Source organism: Panulirus ornatus, chromosome 1, assembly GCF_036320965.1.
Source record: "Panulirus ornatus isolate Po-2019 chromosome 1, ASM3632096v1, whole genome shotgun sequence".
Taxonomy (NCBI): domain Eukaryota; kingdom Metazoa; phylum Arthropoda; class Malacostraca; order Decapoda; family Palinuridae; genus Panulirus; species Panulirus ornatus.
Window position 1 is genome coordinate 76015093 of NC_092224.1, and position 23286 is coordinate 76038378.

Here is a 23286-nt window from a genome sequence, read left to right on the forward strand (position 1 = left end):
CAACCATACACCACCCCAACCAAAATCTGCCACACTATCATCAAACATTCAACAAACCTTCAAAATACTAACTCCATCTCCTCTCGTCATCACTATCCATTATCACTTCCCCACTTGCTCCCTTCGCCAGTGTTCCTATTTGTTCTCTTGTCTTATTTGCCATGATTTAATATGAAAAGACAGGCCTTTGTATTATAAAAGTGCTGCATTTGTCTGAAAATATGGGCACTTAGTATGTTTGTGTTGACCAACCAGATGCTTATCCCAGGCTGGCAAGCAGTGACAGATCTTTGTAGTTATAAAGGTACAAGAGACAGTACTGCACCATTAAACAGTTGTTAGTCATTGCAAAACTATACACAAGTGTGTGCAAAGACCAATGTATGTTACTAAAATAAAAGAAAAACACACTGAGGTGAAGCCCAACAGGCTGTCATATGTTCTCTTGATGCCTAGCATGTTTGGAACTAATGAAGAATTCCATCACATACCTCACTCAGTCTGATGGGTCCTTAACTTATTGGGCTAAGCTTGCAGTGTATTGGGCTTTCAAGGGAATTTTCATTAGATTCCAAACTTAGTCCAGTGGAGTCCAGAGCCTGGGGACAATATGTGGTGTGATGTTTGTTCCTCACTTGAGGAATGACAGTGTAAGAGCAAGGCATGGTAGTAAATATAGCCCAGTTGAGAGAGCTGACCTAGATATCCTGAATTGAGTGAATTAAGACTGGCTAAGATCTACATGTCAGAAGTGAAGGAAGGAAAGGGGAGGTGAGGATTTGTCATGGTCTGAACACCTGGGAGGATAAAAGGTATGCATGGAATAAGATTAATTGGAGTGGTATGGTATGATGGTATACAGGTGCCAGTGTGCTGTAAATGGGCTGAAATGGGGCTTATGAATTGGTCAAGGGAAACCACAGCATGAGAGGCTTGGCTATGAATGGATGGTCTGTTTTTGGTACATTGTCCATGACAATTAGAGTGGATGTGAGGAAATGAGGGTGTTTTTTGTCTGTTGCAGGTGCCTCCATGTTAAGATGGGGAAGTAAGGAACAAGTATGAGAAAAAAATTGCGGTATACAAACCTCTTATAGAAAGTATTGTCTCTCATGAACGTTTGCTTTAGATTTGATATACAGGGTTCCCACGCCACTGGGAAAACGGGAGAAACCCGGGAATTTTATTTGAGGTGCTCCTGGCCGGGAAAAGGCCTGGAAAATGCTTAAAATTGAAAATGTCCGGAAAAAACCCTTGAAACGGAAGTTAGGAAAAAGTTACTTCCCTTGGGCCTCATTCGTCCCTTGCTTTCGTACCCTGAATATACTTTATTGCTACATTGCGGCTTTTTTGTGGGGCGAGTTGTATGGTACGAATCGAACTGAAATCGCGGTCTCGATAGCGCTTGCTCACATCTGTTATGGAGTAATGAAAGCAATGGTTAATAATGATCGTGATGGCCAATTTTTTTTAAAAAACATGCTTCGCATTTGCCAAGTCAACTCTTATTGACTCAAATTGGGTTAAAGTCTTTTTTACCAATGCAATATCGTTAAATACAAATACGTGCAAAGATTGCGAAATTTTTATAAATATCACATGTTTACTTTCAAAGCGTTTAGTTAGCATTGAATTGGAACCAAGAACTTTAACAAGAGAGAAACAATTTTCAGAGGAAGTTACGGATGAATGTTGCAAGGAAATAGCTAACGCTAAAATTATTGAATCTTTAGAAATTGAAAGGGCTTTTTATTTGAGTCCAAAACAAGTTGGTCATCTTGTGGCTTATAAAGCATTGAAAGCCAGCCTCATACAGAAAGCTCTTGATAGTCCTTTCAATACAAGTCCAATCCTAAATCATTAGAACTAACATGTAAACTAAGTTATAAATGTGTTCAATAGAACAAACATAAACCAATGATCAGTGTTATCCAGATGGTTTGTCCATTGAAGTCCATTTAAGATTAAGTGGGCTGAAAACCCTGTAGAAAATATCCTGGAAAACATTTACAGATCCTGGAAATATCCTGGAAAAAGCCTTGAATTTTATGTCAGTAAAAGAGTGGGAACCCTGTATGTAGGTGATGAATATAAAATTTGTCTTTGATAGATGGCTAATAGATTTTTTTCTTGGAACCTTCTTAAAAAGTATGTATCATCTATGCTGAATTAATTCTATATTTTTCTTCCACTACAGTGAATGCCTCTGCAAGTGCCTCTGAGTATGACCCTGGTTTTATGTATTACTTCCTGTCAGCAGTGGCAGATGTGGCAGCAAACCCAACAATTAATGCAAGTGCCACTTACTTCCAACCAAACATGGCATATACATCCTCTTACAAAGGATTCTTCAACAAAACTATGCCTTTATTTGCTCCCAGGGCATTTAGGTAAGTAAAATGTGTATAAAAGTACATTTCAAAATTGATAAGGGTGTTCACTCTTGACATTTCACATTTGGTGTACAAAAACCCTACTGCTCTCACTTCAAACTGTGCTAGTGCTCAGGAGTCATTTGACATTTCCTGAACTCTACTGCCTCATTGAAATAAGTAAAACAGTGGATAAGGAGATCAAGAAAACTTACACAGTCTCAGGAATTATACACAAATGGGCAGAAGAGAACTTCATGAAATTTAACAAGAAATTTGAGGAAATAAGTCTGGGAAAAGTTAATAGTATTACATTGCCTTCCTGCAAGTGCCTTACATGGAAAGAAATATAGAGCAAAAAGAATGTCAAAGGCTTTGGAGTTACTACAGGTCAAAATGAAATGATGTGATTTTTAGGAGCATATTGATAAGAGAATGATTTCGAGCCAGTTGATGAGTAGTACAATAATGGTAACTTTAACAAGGAGAAACAGAAAGCTAATGATGAAAATGTTCAGTTTACTTACACTACTACTCTTTTGTATGGTTACTAGTGAAGCAGAGTGAAATAAGTTATAAAGAATTCAGAAACACTTCATAGGCAAAATTGATAGCCTCTATAGAATGATGGTGTCCAGCCTTCTCAACCCATCATCCCTTTTCAAGAAGCAGTGATGGCTTCTGCTCCCTTCATACAAAATTCAGATAAATTTTGCATCAAGAATGTGTTTTGTCGAAGACCCTTGTATAATTCCCAGAAATAATCATTATCCTTAAAAAAGAAAAATTTATTTGTGCCACTACTGCACAGGGTCTCTCTGTTACGTGAAATAGCAACATTGACCTAAATGTAAAACTAGATAGCAGAATTTGGCAACACTGATTCATTGCCTCAAGGTGATTATCTCCCTATCTCTTTATTAACAGACTCCCATTATAAGCAAACTGTATAATTTCAGCAATTTTTAAACATTCTTGTACTTTTATAATATATAAACTTTTGTTATAACAGAATTTAAGTATAGGGCAGCAGAAACACCTGTGGCCACTGAGCTGTCATGTGTTTTAGAAACAATTAATGCTTCCTTTCCATTTTTGTATCATAAAGTGAAGCACTGAAATTTTCTAAGCAATTGCTTGACACCCCTCCAGTGTGTAACTCCCTTGATTTAAAAATATGCTGAATGAGGAGGGCAATGCCACCCAGGTTTGGAAATGCTGGTCTCACTCAAATATATGAATTGCTGTGAGAGGCAGAAAGATCTGGAATTGAACACCTTAGAAAGACAAGGGAGGGTCATAATGTGAGAGGCTGAAAGAACTTGAATAATACTCTCTAGAGAGATAAGAGAGGTTCATGACAGTGTGAATAGAAGTCATGAGTGATGATATACTTAATCTGAAAGGAAGATTCAGGATTATCAAATTGTAAGTGATTCCTGGGAACAGAAAAGATATCATTTGAAATATATGAATTATCTAGCAAAAGAGCTTGAGGTACTACTTAATACAGTTCTGTGAGAAATGGAATGTAATGTCTTTATAAACTTTTAAAAGAGGATTAGACTCTGCTAAAGTCAATATGTAATGGAAAAGAGTGGTGGCTGAGACAAAAAGTATAATCAATCAAGAAGTGCATTGAGCGCTGTGTACTAGCCCTGCCATCCTGGCAAAATCCCTTTATAGTTACTCCAAGATGGGTCTGTCTCTCTCTCTCTCCCTCTCTTTTACTGAAAATGTTTAGTGTATACATGAGAAGCAGAATTGTTGTATGTGTTGTGTGGTCCCCCAGCAAAACAAATTGAAGTGAGAGAAAATTCAGAAATCCTTTATGAGCAGAATTAAAGGGGTGAAACACAAACTACCATGGAAGGCAAAAAGACCCACAGCTATTTAGGTTTGTGCTAATCTATGCATGGTAGCTAATTGAAGGTTAAAAGAAAATTATTTGATGAAGACGGCAGTCTTATTTAGTATGGTGTACAGTTAGTGCTTTGCACTAGCCCTGTTATTTTGGCAGTATCCTGTAGAAAGTAAGGTACTCCCCATCTATCCTTTGCTTTCCTTTTTATATAAGATGACATATGGTACAAGTAAAAAGTATTTAGGAAGCAGATGCATGTTTTATGTCAATGGAATGTTGGCATGAACAGGTGTTTCTGGACTCCTGTTTGTGGTTGCATCACAAGTTGGGGTTACCTTTGTTGAGGTTGTATCATGTGAATATGATCTTAAAGGATTTCTCATTCCAACGGAGTCCATCCATTCCCTGCTGCTGTTTGTAGCACAGCCTTGAACCTCTAGATGAGGATCCTTGGGATTATATAATGATTTTACTGGTAACAGTGATATATGAGGTGTGATCAAAAGTTCTAAGACAACCTTTATTTTAAAGAAAAGTGTTTATACAACATTTTTATAAGCAGTTCTCTTGTAAAGTAATCTCCCTATGAAAATATGAAGGTGTCCAAAATTTTTGTCTCTTTTGGAACCAACCCTGGAAGCCATCTACTGTGAACTGATCAGTCTGCTTTCATATTATTATTGTTTTTTGGAACATTCATCAAATCTGCCTTTCAGCTTCATTTTGATTAGTAGGAATAGGGAAAATCACATGGGGCGCTGTCATGTGAATACAAAGGGTGTGGTATATCAGGATTCCCCCTCCCCCTCAAAAAAATCTTGATTAGATACAGCAGTGTGTGGAGGAGCATTGATGTGGTGCAGAAATGATCAACCATTTTCAAATGGTGGCAGTTTCTCTAAACTCTATCCTCAATTTAATCAGAACTTCTTTACAAAAGGCCTGGATTATATGAACTCACCTGACATGAATAATACTGTAACAAAATGATTTTGATGATAACCCTTGGGAGAGGGGAGAAAGAATGTTTTATTTTTTTTATAAATATTTTGTCACTGTCTCCTGCGTTAGAGAGGTAGCGTAAGGAAACAGACAAAAGAATGGCCCAACCCACCCACATACACATTTATATACATGCACCTTCACACACGCACATATACATACCTATACATTCCGTGTACATAAATATGCATACACAGACATATACATATATACACATGCACATAATTCATACCTGCTGCCTTTATTCATTCCCTTCATCACCCCGCCACACATGAAATGACAGCCCCGTCCCCCCACATGCTTGCGAGGTAGTGCAAGGAAAAGACAACAAAGGCCACATTTGTTCACACTCAGTCTCTGTCATGTATAATGCACCGAAACCACAGTTCCCTTTCCACATCCAGGCCCCACAAAACTTTCCATGGTTTACCCCAGACGCTTCACATGCCCTGGTTCAATCCATTGACAGCACGTCAACCCCGGTATACCACATCGTTCCAATTCACTCTATTCCTTGCACTCCTTTCACCCTTCTGCATGTTCAGGCCCTGATCGCTCAAAATCTTTTTCACTCCATCTTTCCACCTCCAATTAGGTCTCCCACTTCTCCTTGTACCCTCCACCTCTGACACATATATCCTCTTTGTCAATCTTTCCTCACTCATTCTCTCCATGTGACCAAACCATTTCAAAACACCCTCTTCTGCTATCTCAACCACACTCCTTTTATTTCCACACATTTCTCTTACCCTTTCATTACTTACTCGATTAAACCACCTCACACCACATGATGTCCTCAAACATCTCATTTCCAACACATCCACCCTTCTCTGCACAACTCTATCTATAGATGGGGAGAAAGAAACCTTCACATATATTCTCTGTGGGTTGTAGAAGGTGACTAAGGGGTGGAAGGGATGGAAACCCTCCCTTTTTTGTAGTGTTTTCTAAAAGTTGGAGCAGAAGTAGGAGTCAAGCAATGAGGTCCCATCTCCTTGAAGGCTCAGGCTAGGGCTCTGAATGTGTGGGCTTATACCCAAGACGAGAAGGAGAGATAGGTTGTATGTTTGGGGAAAGGAACCTAGATGTTCGACCTCTGAGTGATATGAAGCTCAAGGATAAGGAAGAAGAATAGTTCAGGAATGCCTTTAGGGTAAATATGGGGGTAAGTGTGAGAGCTAAGAAGGGGTATCATAGCTGCAGAAGAAGGAGTTGTGGGAATGTATGAAAGAGTGTAATGAAGTAATATCTAGCTAGACTGATGTAGGTAGAAATTAATTATGTTAAAAAGATGTGTGATTATTATTGCCTATACACCTGACCACAAGAAGATTGATGAGGAGAGGTGAGTGTTTTGGGAGCTACCAAGTGAGTGTCAGCAGTTTTGATGGGTAAGATTGGTCTAGTATTAGTGTTAGGTGATTTAGATGTGAAAGTGAATAATGTGGTAGTTGATGGTATAATTAAGGGATGTTGGGTATTCGGTAAGGTAAATAGATAGGGTGAACATCATGTAAAGTAATGTGCTAAAAAAAAGAAGACTGGTGATTGGGAATACATAGTGTAGAAGAGGGAATTACAGAAGTATACGTCGGTGAGCAGGAATGCTGGTTAGCAGGCATTATTGGAGTACATACTACATCATGCAAAAGAGAAACTCTTGGATTTGAACGTGCTGTGGGATGTTTTATCATTTCCTGTTGGAGGTGTGGGTGAAGATTTGTAGAGGTTTTTGGAAGAGGAAATGATGTGGGTGAGATTAGGGTGGTGAAGGTAATTGAACTTGAAAGAAAGACTTGTGTGAAGGAATTCTAGGAGAAATTGATTATAGAATGGCGGAAGATGACATTAGATTAAAGAAGGGGAGTGGATGAGAAATGGGAGGTGTTTAGGGACACAATACTGATATGTGTTAGAGAAATGTATGGTATGTGGAAAGTGTAAAGGGTAGTGAGTGGTGGGCTTGTGAAGTAAATTTGTTAGTAAAAGAGAAGAGAGGTGTATGGGCCGTACTGACGGGGAAAAAGTGTGAGTTATTGGTAGATGCACATGAGAAAGTGGCAAGAGGTCAAGCGGAAGGTGCAGTGGCTGAAAAAGAGGACAAATGAGAGGGTGAACGAGTATCAGAAAACTTTGGGGAGAGTAAGAAAACGTTTTGGAAGGAGGTTAATAATGTGAGAAAAACAAGAAAACCATTGGCATCATCAGTGAAGGAGACAAAAAAGGCATTGACCACAGACAGTGATGAGGTGAAGAGATGGAGTTAGCACTGTGAAGGATTTTTTAGTGTATTTGATGATAGGGTGGCTGCATGTAGGGTGTTTGGGTCAGGGAGGTATGTGAAGTGAGAGTTAAGGCAAGTTGTTTGGTGAAGAGAGAAGTTGTCAAAGCCTTGCATGAGATGAAAAGTGGTAAGGTAGCTGGCGTGGATGGTATCGCAGTTGAATGTCTTAAGAAATGGGGTGACTTATTAGTTAGTGAGGATTTTCATTTGTGTATATGGATCATAGTGAAGTGCTTGAAGATTGGCAGAATGCATGTATAATGCTACCCCTTATATAAAGGTTAGGGGGACAAAGGTGAGTGCTGCATATTTGTTGCTGTTACTTTGGTGTCAGTGTTGTGATTGTGAGGTTATTAACATATGACAGGAAGTTTATGTTGTGGTTTGCTGGAGGTAATGGTAGGCTGTGTAGGAAGAGATTGGAGAGGGTTTAAGAAACAAATGCTCCAGGCTAAACTGCACTGTAGAGTTTTAAGTTTTTCAGGGTAACATTACAAAGCAGTCATGTATGAAACTGACTTGCCACCTTTTTGTCATTGTTGTAGGAGGGGAGGATGTTTCATGGAACAGTGTCAGATGCTTCTTTGATGTACATTGGCACTAGTGATGTGCAGGAAGGGGATTGTGGTTAGTTGAAGCCATCTAGGATATGTTGTGTAAGGTTACTGTGTAGTTCTGTGGTGGAATGGTTGAGTCTGAAGTCATACTGTGGAAATTATAGGAAAAAGAAAACAAGATGGAATAACAACCAAAATGTTTATTGGTCAGATTATACCCAATGTAGAATGCCACTGAACCAGTAGAATTCTTTTTTATTATTTTTTTTTTCTTTTTTTTTTTTTTTTTTTTTTGCCGCTGTCTCCCGCGTTTGTGAGGTAGCGCAAGGAAACAGACGAAGGAAATGGCCCAACCCACCCCCATACACATGTATATACATACGTCCACACACGCAAATATACATACCTACACAGCTTTCCATGGTTTACCCCAGACGCTTCACATGCCTTGATTCAATCCACTGACAGCACGTCAACCCCGGTATACCACATCGCTCCAATTCACTCTATTCCTTGCCCTCCTTTCACCCTCCTGCATGTTCAGGCCCCGATCACACAAAATCTTTTTCACTCCATCTTTCCACCTCCAATTTGGTCTCCCTCTTCTCCTCGTTCCCTCCACCTCCGACACATATATCCTCTTGGTCAATCTTTCCTCACTCATTCTCTCCATGTGCCCGAACCATTTCAAAACACCCTCTTCTGCTCTCTCAACCACGCTCTTTTTATTTCCACACATCTCTCTTACCCTTACGTTACTTACTCGATCAAACCACCTCACACCACACATTATCCTCAAACATCTCATTTCCAGCACATCCATCCTCCTGCGCACAACCCTATCCATAGCCCACACCTCGCAACCATACAACATTGTTGGAACCACTATTCCTTCAAACATACCCATTTTTGCTTTCCGAGATAATGTTCTCGACTTCCACACATTCTTCAAGGCTCCCAGAATTTTCGCCCCCTCCCCTACCCTATGATCCACTTCCGCTTCCATGGTTCCATCCGCTGCCAGATCCACTCCCAGATATCTAAAACACTTCACTTCCTCCAGTTTTTCTCCATTCAAACTCACCTCCCAATTGACTTGACCCTCAACCCTACTGTACCTAATAACCTTGCTCTTATTCACATTTACTCTTAACTTTCTTCTTTCACACACTTTACCAAACTCAGTCACCAGCTTCTGCAGTTTCTCACATGAATCAGCCACCAGCGCTGTATCATCAGCGAACAACAACTGACTCACTTCCCAAGCTCTCTCATCCCCAACAGACTTCATACTTGCCCCTCTTTCCAAAACTCTTGCATTCACCTCCCTAACCACCCCATCCATAAACAAATTAAACAACCATGGAGACATCACACACCCCTGCCGCAAACCTACATTCACTGAGAACCAATCACTTTCCTCTCTTCCTACACATACACATGCCTTACATCCTCTATAAAAACTTTTCACTGCTTCTAACAACTTGCCTCCCACACCATATATTCTTAATACCTTCCACAGAGCATCTCTATCAACTCTATCATATGCCTTCTCCAGATCCATAAATGCTACATACAAATCCATTTGCTTTTCTAAGTATTTCTCACATACATTCTTCAAAGCAAACACCTGATCCACACATCCTCTACCACTTCTGAAACCACACTGCTCTTCCCCAATCTGATGCTCTGTACATGCCTTCACCCTCTCAATCAATATCCTCCCATATAATTTACCAGGAGTACTCAACAAACTTATACCTCTGTAATTTGAGCACTCACTCTTATCCCCTTTGCCTTTGTACAATGGCACTATGCACGCATTCCGCCAATCCTCAGGCACCTCACCATGAGTCATACATACATTAAATAACCTTACCAACCAGTCAACAATACAGTCACCCCCTTTTTTAATAAATTCCACTGCAATACCATCCAAACCTGCTGCCTTGCCGGCTTTCATCTTCCGCAAAGCTTTTACTACCTCTTCTCTGTTTACCAAATCATTTTCCCTAACCCTCTCACTTTGCACACCACCTCGACCAAAACACCCTATATCTGCCACTCTATCATCAAACACATTCAACAAACCTTCAAAATACTCACTCCATCTCCTTCTCACATCACCACTACTTGTTATCACCTCCCCATTTGCGCCCTTCACTGAAGTTCCCATTTGCTCCCTTGTCTTACGCACTTTATTTACCTCCTTCCAGAACATCTTTTTATTCTCCCTAAAATTTAATGATACTCTCTCACCCCAACTCTCATTTGCCCTTTTTTTCACCTCTTGCACCTTTCTCTTGACCTCCTGTCTCTTTCTTTTATACATCTCCCACTCAATTGCATTTTTTCCCTGCAAAAATCGTCCAAATGCCTCTCACTTCTCTTTCACTAATACTCTTACTTCTTCATCCCACCACTCACTACCCTTTCTAATCAACCCACCTCCCACTCTTCTCATGCCACAAGCATCTTTTGCGCAGTCCATCACTGATTCCCTAAATACATCCCATTCCTCCCCCACTCCCCTTACTTCCATTGTTCTCACCTTTTTCCATTCTGTACTCAGTCTCTCCTGGTACTTCCTCACACAAGTCTCCTTCCCAAGCTCACTTACTCTCACCACCCTCTTCACCCCAACATTCACTCTTCTTTTCTGAAAACCCATACAAATCTTCACGTTAGCCTCCACAAGATAATGATCAGACATCCCTCCAGTTGCACCTCTCAGCACATTAACATTATTATTATTTCTTTCTTTTTTTAAACTATTCGCCATTTCCCGCGTTAGCGAGGTAGCGTTAAGAACAGAGGACTGGGCCTTTGTGGAATATCCTCACCTGGCCCCACTCTGTAGCGCAAGGAACAGACAAAAGAATGGCCCAACCCACCCACATACACATGTATATATATACATGTCCGCAACGTATACATATATATACACACACAGACATACACATATATACATGTGCATAATTCATACTGTCTGCCCTTATTCATTCCCGTCGCCACCCTGCCACACATGAAATAACAACCCCCTTCCCCCTCATGTGCAAGGTAGCGCTAGGAAGACAACAAAGGCCCCATTCATTCACACTCAGTCCCTAGCTCTCATGTGATAATGCACCGAAACCACAGCTCCCTTTCCACATCCAGGCCCCACAAAACTTTCCATGGTTTACCCAAGACACTTCAATCCATTGAGAGCACGTCGACCCCGGTATACCACATCGTTCCAATTCACTCTATTCCTTGCACACCTTTCACCCTCCTGCATGTTCAGGCCCTGATCTCTCAAAATCTTTTTTACTCCATCTCTCCACCTCCAATTTGGTCTCCCACTTCTCCTCGTTCCCTCCACCTCTGACACATATATCCTCTTTGTCAATCTTTCCTCACTCATCCTCTCCATGTGACCAAACCATTTTAATACACCTTCTGCTCCCTCAACCACACTCTTTTTATTTCCACACATTTCTCTTACCCTTTCAATACTTACACGATCAAACCACCTCACACCACATATTGTCCTCAAACATCTCATTTCCAGCACATCCACTCTCCTCCGCACAACTCTATCTATAGCCCACACCTCACAACCATATGACATTGTTGGAACCACTATTCCTTCAAACATACCCATTTTTGCTTTCCAAGATAACGGTCTCGACTTCCACACATTTTTCAGCGCTCTCAGAACTTTTGCCCCCTCCCCCACCCTGTGATTCACTTCCGCTTCCATGGTTCCATCTGCTGCCAAATCCACTCCCAGATATCTAAAACACTTCACTTCCTCCAGTTTTTCTCCATTCAAACTTACCTCCCAGTTGACTTGTCCCTCAACCCTATTGTACCTAATAACCTTACTCTTATTCACATTTACTCTTAACTTTCATCTTTCACACACTTTAATTATTTTTATTAGAGAACTGAATGAGGAAAGTGCAAGCAGATAGTTATGCTTTCTTGTGTGACTCTGCTGCCAGCAAGAGGAAGGGCACAGATGTTAATGTATTGGTCCTTCCCAGTACCCTAGCTGGTTCAAGGAACATCCCATCCCCTTCCCTTGGGTACTCCATTAGTTAGTAGGTTATTGACAGCAGCTGCCCAGGATATCTACTATTCTGAATAAGGAGCATTGAATTTGTGCCTCAAACCATCTTGCATCCACCTTGTTAGGATTTTTTGGTCTTACTTTCTGTCTCGTCAAAAAGGGACTGCCAAGCTAGTCCCATCATCTTCTGTCAAGCACGAAGTTTTTTGCCATTTCCTATATGCACATTCGTTTGTTAATATAATCATGATAGAGTCCATCAAACCTATGGCCCCTTGTACCTGGCATCATGAGTTACTAGGAATCTCCTATTTCCTGCCGACTTTACTGCCAGTGAGAGTGAGGGCTCTAACAGTAGTAGTGCTGGACCCTCCCTTGATCTTTCCCTCTCTGATAGACCTGCCTCTTTTGCTATTCGTTATACCCTGTACCAACATTCTTGGTCTCTCAAGTAACATCTCTTCTGTTGAACACCATCTTTCTATTACCTCTCCTTAGATTTAGGTTTTAACACAAATGAGAAACTAGAATTCAGAGAGCATACTGAAAAGATAGCACAATGGAGGGGTGTAACGAGTGGAATGATTTTTGAAATTTTGCTATTAAGAGACAATATAAAGTATTGTTGAAAATATTTTATGTTTACAGACGAAGCAAGATCGAATACTGATGTGTTGTAAGGTCACCCATGAGACAATTATATTATAATTCAGAAGAACTTCACAAGCAAATTTTAGAGTATGGAACATATAAACCTCCATAATGGCTGAAAGAGCTAGAACTATATAGCCTAGAAATAAGAGAAAGATATATGACAATCTACATGTAGCAGCAAATGGAAGGCATTGTATTTCACATTTGACATCATTATGAAACAATTATATTATAGTTTAGAAGCAAATTGTAGAGTATAGAACATATGAACCACCATAATAGCTGAAAGAGCTTGAATTATATAGCCTAGAAATAAGAGAAAGATATATGATAATCTACATGTGGCAGTAAATGGAAGGCATTGTATTTTGCATTGACATTATTACGAGATACGTTATGCCTTAAAAACACCACAGGTATTTTAAGGAATTTTTATCATTATGTGTTTGAAATAACCTCTGAGGAAAGTTATTTACAACAATAGAAACCAATAGAAACACACTTCATTGTTTTGAACATGCATAAACATTGTCACTTATTGGGTATTAGGCCATCCAAAGTAAGTTTGTCCATTTCTTCATGGGATGTTTGTTTCTTTTCTTTTTTTCATACATATTCGCCGTTTCCTGCATTAGTATTGTAGCGTTAAGAACAGAGAACTGAGCCTAAGAGGGAAAATCCTCACTTGGCCCCCTTCTCTGTTCTTTTGGAAAAGTAAAAACTGGAGGGGATTTCAAATGATTTTTCAAAGATGTAGTTCCACATCCCTTTTGTGAATAACCTTTTTTGCACAAAAGACACTGCACTAAGTTATTTGGTTGTTCCATGAAGTACTTCCATATGTGACTGCTTCTTAATGCCATTGTACATAAAAAAGAGTGTCAGTAAGGCTTGGTAAACATGATTATTTCACTTCAAGCAGTGTGGTCAACTGACACACTGCTTACCCCTGAGGCAAGCTCCTCAACACTGCAGCCTGTGTGTGGTGATACATATGATTCCCTCCAGCTCCCCACAACAGTTTATCACAGAGTGGTGAGAAGCACTCAGTGCTGCTAGTTCATGTTTTTCAATCTTTTTTTTTTTTATATCCACCCCATCCTCTTTTTGTGTGGTAAGAGTGCAGATGCGGATGTTTATTTTATCACTAACACGGATGTGGATTTGAATTATGATGTAGATGTTTCGCATGTGTGGATATGGATATCCGATACATCTCTAGTATGGACTTATTGCAAAAGGTGAGCTAACATACCATTGAGTTAATGGATGTCAAGTTATTGCAGTATTAGTGTATGTTGACAGGTTAAGCTGTGAAGCACTCCATTGGTGTGGAATACTGTTGACTCCATCACAGTTTATGTAATTTTGTGATGCATATGAATAAATCATGAAGTTTACATTAACCAGTCCACAAAGTGGGGAGAGATGTGAATATAATGAATAAAAGAAATTAATTTCTTAAAAGGTCTTTAAAAACTGAAAAAAATCTTTGGACAAGTGATTGGTTTCATATGTGTGGGAAAAGTTTAGTGATGGTGAATGCTATCTGCTGTATAAAGATTAGATTTTCTTCTACAGAATGGATGATTACAATGACCCTGTGCATCTTGAGAGAATCTCCACTTTAAATTTCTTTCAAGTAGAAGATCTTGGGGCCATTTTACCAAAAGGTCAAAGATCACTCAACTACACCTTGGAGGACTACCGCATCAATGGGTGGTATTACTCATGGCTGCCTCATGTCAATAAGCAGCAGGATGAACTTACTACATACCAGGTACTGTGCATTTTACTTATCTGTGTACGTCACTTTTAGCTGATATGTATTATTCTGGTTTGATTCATCACTGGAAATCCTACTACCTGAAGCAGACTATTACAGTGACAGGCTATTGTGAACAGAATCAGTTGATAAAGAACCAAGGTTACATTATGAACATTTATTCCCTTCCTCCCACACTCCAGTCTTTACCTCACAGGTACATCTCATATCAGATCTAGCCTATTCGTCTGTTTCATAGGAATAGGGGAAACAATGTAGGTGGTGGTGTTCTGCTCTTTTTTAAAGCTCATTTGAATCCTGTTGAGAAAATTGTTGTTTCCATTAAGAATTTCAACTTCATCTTTGTAGAAATTAAAGATAAAATTTGTTAAAAAAATAACAGTAGGACTAGTTTATAGGCCCTCTGCACAGATACCAGTGGTAGATGAAAGATATTATGGTCACTTAAAAGAAATTTATAAAGAATACAGTTCTGTCATGGAGATTTTAACTTACTGGTATCTAAACTGTCACTGTCCAGAAATTATCGTCCTATTGGCTTAGCGTCTGGACTTATGGAAACCATCATTTGAGACAACTGCAAATATTTAGAGGCCCACCACTTAAATATGCAATTCCCATTGTGGTTTTCAATTAAAGTGCTCGTATCTGATGAATATGCTTGATCTTCTATTTTATAATCTACGTGTATGATTAAAGTAAAGCAGGTGATGTTATCTGTCTAGATTTCAGAAAGCTTTCGATAAGGTCCTTCTTCAAAGATTACCAGCAAATATTAAGTCACATGGCAATGATTGGTTTGTACTTCAGTGGATAGACAGTGGATAGACAATTGGTTCCCTGGCTGTAAGCAAAGAGTAGTGATTAATGGTCAGGCTTCAGAATGGTTAGACATGAAATGTGGAGTACTTCAAGAATCAGTCTTGAGACTTGTTCTCTTTCTCATATATGTTAATGATATTGATAGTGAGCTGCATTGCAATATAGCAAAATTTGCTAGCAGTACAAAGCTAGGAAATAAATCTGTGAACGAACTTGAACATCTACAGCTTCAAACTGATGAACTGGGCTTGTAAGTACCAAATGAATTTTTGATGTTGATATTTGCAAAGTTTTATATATCAGTAGAAATGAAGAGGCAAGTTACAGTATGAATTCTGTAGTATTGCAAAAGGTAGATGAGGAAAATAACTTGAGTGTAATAATCTCTGGTAACTATAGACCAAGTAAACTGTTCACAGAAGCAACGAAAAGAGCAAACAAAATTCTTGAATTCATTGGTAGAGCCTTCTAATTTGAGTCCAGGGAAATCATCCTTACTCTTTGCAGTTTACAATTCATTGTTTCATCCACATCTTGAATATTTTGCTCAGTTTATGTCACTCTACCTAAAAACAAGATAGAATAGAGAGAATACAGTGTCAAGCAACCAAGATGATACCCATTTGAGAAATAAATCCAAAGAGGTCAGATTATACGACTTAAATCTGTTTAACATAGAAAAGAGGTTAAAAGGTGATCTAATACAATTATTCAGAATGATCAAAGGCTTTGATGATCTTAATCTATCAACTTACTTATGACTCGATTTGTCTAATTTTACTCTTAGTAATGGAAACAAACTCGTGAGCAAACAGTTTACTTTGAATGAAGCAAAGTGCCTTTCTATCAACATGATTGTTAACAATGGAATGATTTGTCAGTTAGAGTTTTTGAAAGCAGTACTAAAGATATATTTAATGATTGACTTCGTAAATACTATATTTTAAGCCCAAGACATTCATTATTTGTGCCTCCATAGTCAAAATGGCAATCTGCAGGCTGTTTGTGATAGTGGAAGATATCAGAAACTCATAGATTAGTGTGGTAAAAGTTGGAAGGTATACATATAATTTGGAGAGAATAACCAGCAAATTATTGATGTGACCAAGGAGACGCAAATTTTTTAGTTGTGGACTCGAAGAGAAACATTATCAAGAATCTTGAACATATCTGTAGTTCTGCTTTCACAGTTTTTTGTTTATGGCCATTCAGCTTATTTCCTGTCCACCAAAGTACAACCCCATTAGTGCCATATGACTTAATTTTTGCAAGTAACGTTTGATGTAGAACTTTGTCAAATGCTTTTTGAAAATCTTAAGTAGGTGACATCAGCTGCTTTACTTTCCTCATATATCATAAAAAATATTGAGCAAATTTGTCAGATGAGTGATTTTGTTGAAATCCACTCAGAATCATTTATTAACCCATTAAAGGTGAATATGAATGAAAAAATGAAAATAATGCATAAATAGATAAGATTGAATGAAAAATGAAGGTAAGAGGTGTTACTATGCAATACTGCATTATAGCTGGCTGTGGGAGGGGGGAAGAAGTACTAGGCACCTTCCATTGTCTCTGCTAATGCTGACGTTGACCCCAGCTGGGTGAGTGTGGTTGGCTGTTTAAAGCATGTCCAAACAGAGAGCATGATAGTATATGTCAGAGATGTCAAATCATCCAATTTCACCATGCAATTACAATGAAAAAGTGTGAAGAGGTTGACTAAGGATATATGTGTCAGAAGTGGTGAGGGAAAGGCAAAGGGGAGAACAAGCTGGAGATGGAAGGATGGAGTGAAGTGTTTTAAGTGGTCAGGATCTAAGCATGAAGGAAGGTGAAAGGTGTGCTTGGGATACAGTGCATTGGAGCGATGTGATATTTAGGGGAAGTCGTGCTGGTAATGGACTGAACCAGGGCATATTGAAGTAAATAGGGGGAACGAAAGAAGGGTTTATGGGCTGGTTGTGGATAGGTGGCTGTGGTTTCAATACATTTCACATGACACCTATAGAATGGATAGGAGTGAGTGAGGCATTTTCATTGTTTTCTTGTTGCTTCCTTGCTACCACAGGCAATGGCATCAAGTATGAAAGAAATTGTTTCTGATTCTTTAAGTATTCTCAGACATCTCACCTACATTCTTCAATGCAAAGACAATCCACACATCCTCTGCCACCCCTGAAATCTCATGTTCTTCCCCAGTCTGATGCTCAGTGGATGCCACCACCCTCTTGGTCACTGCTTTCACATACAACTTACCTTCATTCCCCTTGCCATTATACAGTGACACTATAAACACATTTTGCCAATCCTCAGGCACCTCACCATGAGCCTTACATATATTGAAGAGCCACCTAACCAGTCTAACAATAGACACCCATTTTCTTGAGAAATTCCACTGTAGTACCTTACAGTCCAGTCACATTTTATATTACACATGGCTTTTACCACCTCTTCTTTCTTCATCAAACCACCTGCCATGACTCACTCACTTTGCACATCTCCCCAACCCAAACACCCATGATCTGCCACTCAATCATCAGTTATTCAAGAATTCTTTAAAATACTCGCTGTATTTTCATCTCATCACTGCCTGTTACCATCCCCCTTTTGCCCACTTCGCTGATGTTCCCATGCACTATTATCCTTCATCCAAAACATCGTATTTTCCCTGAAATTTGCTCATACTCATTCACCCCAACTCACTTTTTTTCACCCAAGCCCTTGACCCTCCTCTTGACCTCCTGCCACTTTCTGTAGTTTGCTTGATCATTCACACTTCTTCCCTTTGTTCTAATTACCACCCATACATCTTTCTTGTCTCTTTCACTGGCAACTTTACTTTGTTGTCCCACCCCTCACTACCTTTCTCACCTGCCCACCTCCCTCATGCTGCACATTTTTCTCACATGCCAGCACTGCTTTCTTCTTTACATCACCCACTCCCCTTGCTTCATTTGCTCACCTTTTGCCACTCTTTCACCACCCCCTTCCCATTCATATGTGATATCCCAGATATTAATCAGAACTAGTGCTGTTGATTTCCTCAGTAAGGGAAGGAAGATCTACTTAGGTAAAGAGAATGATGGCGAAGAAGTTACACTAGCAAAGCTGATGATGATATTGCAGTCATCTACATTGGCTCATGCTTACTGGGATGAAAAATGTGAAATTCACATATTCTTAGCTTACCATGATACCAAGATTTTTTTTATTTGTAGTGCTTGGTATAAGCTAGGATGAATTTGTTTATGCGGGAAACAGCAATGAGGTATGATAAATGAATTAATGTTGCTTCATATGTCTTGGGGTCAGTTTTTAAATGTAAAATTCAGAATGTAATAAACATGTTAAACAATACATGTTAGTCCCCAATGTAGATGATTATTTAAGAATATGAATTGTTTCACAGATCAAGATTCGGTATGCCAACAACACAAATGAGACCTATGTATTCCATGGACCCAATGCCCCTGATGAGTATCCTGGACCTGTCAAGTTCACTCAGCCATACTTTGATTGTGGTCGATCCAACAAGTGGTCTGTGCCAGCTATCACTCCAGTAGGTGAGTATTACATAGTTTGTTAACAGATTTTTTTTTTTTTTTTTTTTTTTTTTTATACTTTGTCGCTGTCTCCCGCGTTTGCGAGGTAGCGCAAGGAAACAGACGAAAGAAATGGCCCAACCCCCCCCCCCATACACATGTACATACACACGTCCACACACGCAAATATACATACCTACACAGCTTTCCATGGTTTACCCCAGACGCTTCACATGCCTTGCTTCAATCCACTGACAGCACGTCAACCCCTGTATACCACATGACTCCAATTCACTCTATTTCTTGCCCTCCTTTCACCCTCCTGCATGTTCAGGCCCCGATCACACAAAATCTTTTTCACTCCATCTTTCCACCTCCAATTTGGTCTCCCTCTTCTCCTCGTTCCCTCCACCTCCGACACATATATCCTCTTGGTCAATCTCTCCTCACTCATTCTCTCCATGTGCCCAAACCATTTCAAAACACCCTCTTCTGCTCTCTCAACCACGCTCTTTTTATTTCCACACATCTCTCTTACCCTTACGTTACTTACTCGATCAAACCACCTCACACCACACATTGTCCTCAAACATCTCATTTCCAGCACATCCATCCTCCTGCGCACATCTCTATCCATAGCCCACGCCTCGCAACCATACAGCATTGTTGGAACCACTATTCCCTCAAACATACCCATTTTTGCTTTCCGAGATAATGTTCTCGACTTCCACACATTTTTCAAGGCTCCCAAAATTTTCGCCCCCTCCCCCACCCTATGATCCACTTCCGCTTCCATGGTTCCATCCGCTGACAGATCCACTCCCAGATATCTAAAACACTTCACTTCCTCCAGTTTTTCTCCATTCAAACTCACCTCCCAATTGACTTGACCCTCACCCCTACTGTACCTAATAACCTTGCTCTTATTCACATTTACTCTCAACTTTCTTCTTCCACACACTTTACCAAACTCAGTCACCAGCTTCTGCAGTTTCTCACATGAATCAGCCACCAGCGCTGTATCATCAGCGAACAACAATTGACTCACTTCCCAAGCTCTCTCATCCCCAACAGACTTCATACTTGCCCCTCTTTCCAGGACTCTTGCATTTACCTCCCTTACAACCCCATCCATAAACAAATTAAACAACCATGGAGACATCACACACCCCTGCCGCAAACCTACATTCACTGAGAACCAATCACTTTCCTCTCTTCCTACACGTACACATGCCTTACATCCTCGATAAAAACTTTTCACTGCTTCTAACAACTTGCCTCCCACACCATATATTCTTAATACCTTCCACAGAGCATCTCTATCAACTCTATCATATGCCTTCTCCAGATCCATAAATGCTACATACAAATCCATTTGCTTTTCTAAGTACACCTTCATAATTTTCTCACCATTTTCATATTTGTTTCAGCAGTAAGTAGCATTGAGATAGTGGTTAGATGAACTGCTGGAGTTGCATTTGCACAATACAAACTGAGAAATTGCATGAATTTCAGTTGCATGAGGTTCACTTCAGTAGTTTTTAGTTGGGACATACCTGGGTGGAATACCATATGCACACTTTTTTTTTTTTTTTTTTTTTTAATCCAGGTATGTGAAGTGTCTGGGGTAAACTGTGGAAATTTCTGTGAGGCCTGGTCTTTATAGGGAGCTGTGGTTTTGGTGCACTACACATGACAGCTAGAGAATGGATGTGGCCTTTCTTCATCTGTTCCTGGCCAGACATCCCACCCCTCTCAGCATTTTCACATCCAAAAGCCTTTGCACAACTGTCATTTGTTATTTTTATATTATTTTATTATATTTAATTGCCGTCTCCTGCATTAGCAAGTAGAGCAAGGAAACAGACGAATGAATGGCCCAACCCACCCACATACACATGCATATACATAAACGCCCACACACGCACATGTACATACATATGCATTTCAACATATACATACATATACATACAAAGACAAGTATGCAGTCTGTTGTGGATGAGAGGGCTTGGGAAGTGAGTCAGTTGTTGTTCACTGATGATACAGTGCTGGTGGCTAATTCAGGTGAGAAACTGCAGAAGCTGCAGAGTGAGTTTGGTAAAGTGTGCGAAAGAAGAAAGCTGAGAGTAAATGTGAATAAGAGCAAGGTTATTTGGTACAGTAGGGTTGAGGGACAAGTCAATTGGGAGGTAAGTTTGATTGGAGAAAAACTGGAGGAAGTGAGGTGTTTTAGATATCTGGGAGTGGATTTGGCAGTGGATGGAACCATGGAAGCGGAAGTGACTCACAGTCATGTGTGCGAGGTAGTGCTAGGAAAAGACAACAAAAAAAAGGCCCCATTTGTTCACACTCAGTCTCTAGCTGTCATGTAATAAAGCACTGAAACCACAGCTCCCTTTCCACATCCAGACCCCACAGAACTTTCCATGGTTTGCCCCAGACGCTTCACATGCCCTGGTTCAATCCATTGACAGCACGTCGACCCCGGTATACCACATCGTTCCAATTCACTTTATTCCTTGCGCGCCTTTCACCCTCCTGCATGTTCAGGTCCCAATCTCTCAAAATCTTTTTCACTTCATCCTTCCACCTCCAATTTGGTCTCCCGCTTCTCCTCGTTCCCTCTACCTGTGACATATATCCTCTTTGTCAATCTTCTTCACTCATTCTCTCCATGTGGCCAAACCATTTCAACACACTCTCTTCTGCTCTCTCAACCACACTCTTTTTATTACCACACATCTCTCTTACCCTTTCATATCTTACTTGGTCAAACCACTTCACACCACATATTGCCCTCAAACAATTCATTTCCAACACATCCACCCTCCTCCGCACAACCCTATACATATCCCATGCCTCGCAACCATATAACATTGTTGGAACCACTATTCCTTCAAACACACCCTTTTTTACTCTCTATACATATCCCATGCCTCGCAACCATATAACATTGTTGGAACCACTATTCCTTCAAACACACCCTTTTTTACTCTCTGAGATAATGTTCTTGCCTTCCCCACATTCTTCAACACTCCCAGGAGCATCACTCCTTCCCCAGCCCTGTGACTCACTTCTGCTTCCATGGTTCCATCCACTGCTAAGTTCACTCCCAGGTATCTAAAACACTTCACTTCCTCCAGTTTTTCTCCATTCAAAATTACCTCCCAGTTATCTTGTCCCTCATCCCTATTGAACCTAATAACCTTGCTCTTATTCACATTTACTCTCAACTTTCTTCTTTCACACACCTTATCAAACTCAGTCACCAAATTATTATTTATTTTGCTTTGTCGCTGTCTCCCGCGTTAGCGAGGTAGCGCAAGGAAACAGACGAAAGAATGGCCCAACCCACCCACATACACATGTATATACATACACGTCCACACATGCAAATATACATACCTACACATCTCAACGAATACATATATATACACACACAGACATATACATATATACACATGTACATAATTCATAGTCTGTCTTTATTCATTCCCATCGCCACCTCGCCACACATGAAATAACAACCCCCTCCCCCCCTCATGTGTGCGAGGTAGCACTAGGAAAAGACAACAAAGGCCACATTTGTTCACACTCAGTCTCTGGCTGTCATGAAATAAAGCACCGAAACCCCAGCTCCCTTTCCACATCCAGGCCCCACAGAACTTTCCATGGTTTACACCAGATGCTTCACATGCCCTGGTTCAATCCATTGACAGCACGTTGACCCCGGTATACCACATCGTTCCAGTTCACTCTATTCCTTGCATGCCTTTCACCCTCCTGCATGTTCAGGCTCCGATCACTCAAAATCTTTTTCACTCCATCTTTCCACCTCCAATTTGGTCTCCCACTTCTCGTTCCCTCCACCTCTGACACATATATCCTCTTTGTCAATCTTTCCTCACTCATTCTCTCCATGTGACCAAACCATTTCAAAACACCCTCTTCTGCTCTCTCAACCACACTCTTTTTATTACCACACATCTCTCTTACCCTATTATTACTTACTCAACCAAACCACCTCACACCACATATTGTCCTCAAACATCTCATTTCCAGCACATCCACCCTCCTGCGCACAACTCTATTCATAGCCCACGCCTCACAACCATACAACATTGTTGGAACCACTATTCCTTCAAACATACCCATTTTTGCTTTCCAAGATAATGTTCTCGACTTCCACACATTCTTCAAGGCTCCCAGAATTTTCGCCCCCTCCCCCACCCTATGATTCACTTCCGCTTCCATGGTTCCATCTGCTGCCAAATCCACTCCCAGATATCTAAAACACTTCACTTCCTCCAGTTTTTCTCCATTCAAACTTACCTCCCAATTGA

At 40.2% G+C, this 23286-nt stretch overlaps 1 protein-coding gene across 2 annotated transcripts in view; it reads left to right on the forward strand.

The window, feature by feature from the left end:
* Window positions 1-23286, forward strand: part of LOC139749831 (uncharacterized) — a 275451-nt gene that overhangs the window by 202017 nt on the left and 50148 nt on the right. For both annotated transcript variants that reach the window (XM_071664142.1, XM_071664132.1), the window contains 3 exons: window positions 2198-2390; window positions 14372-14570; window positions 18811-18964. In XM_071664142.1, coding sequence (XP_071520243.1) covers window positions 2198-2390; window positions 14372-14570; window positions 18811-18964 — 546 coding nt within the window. The remainder of the gene's footprint in view (window positions 1-2197; window positions 2391-14371; window positions 14571-18810; window positions 18965-23286) is intronic.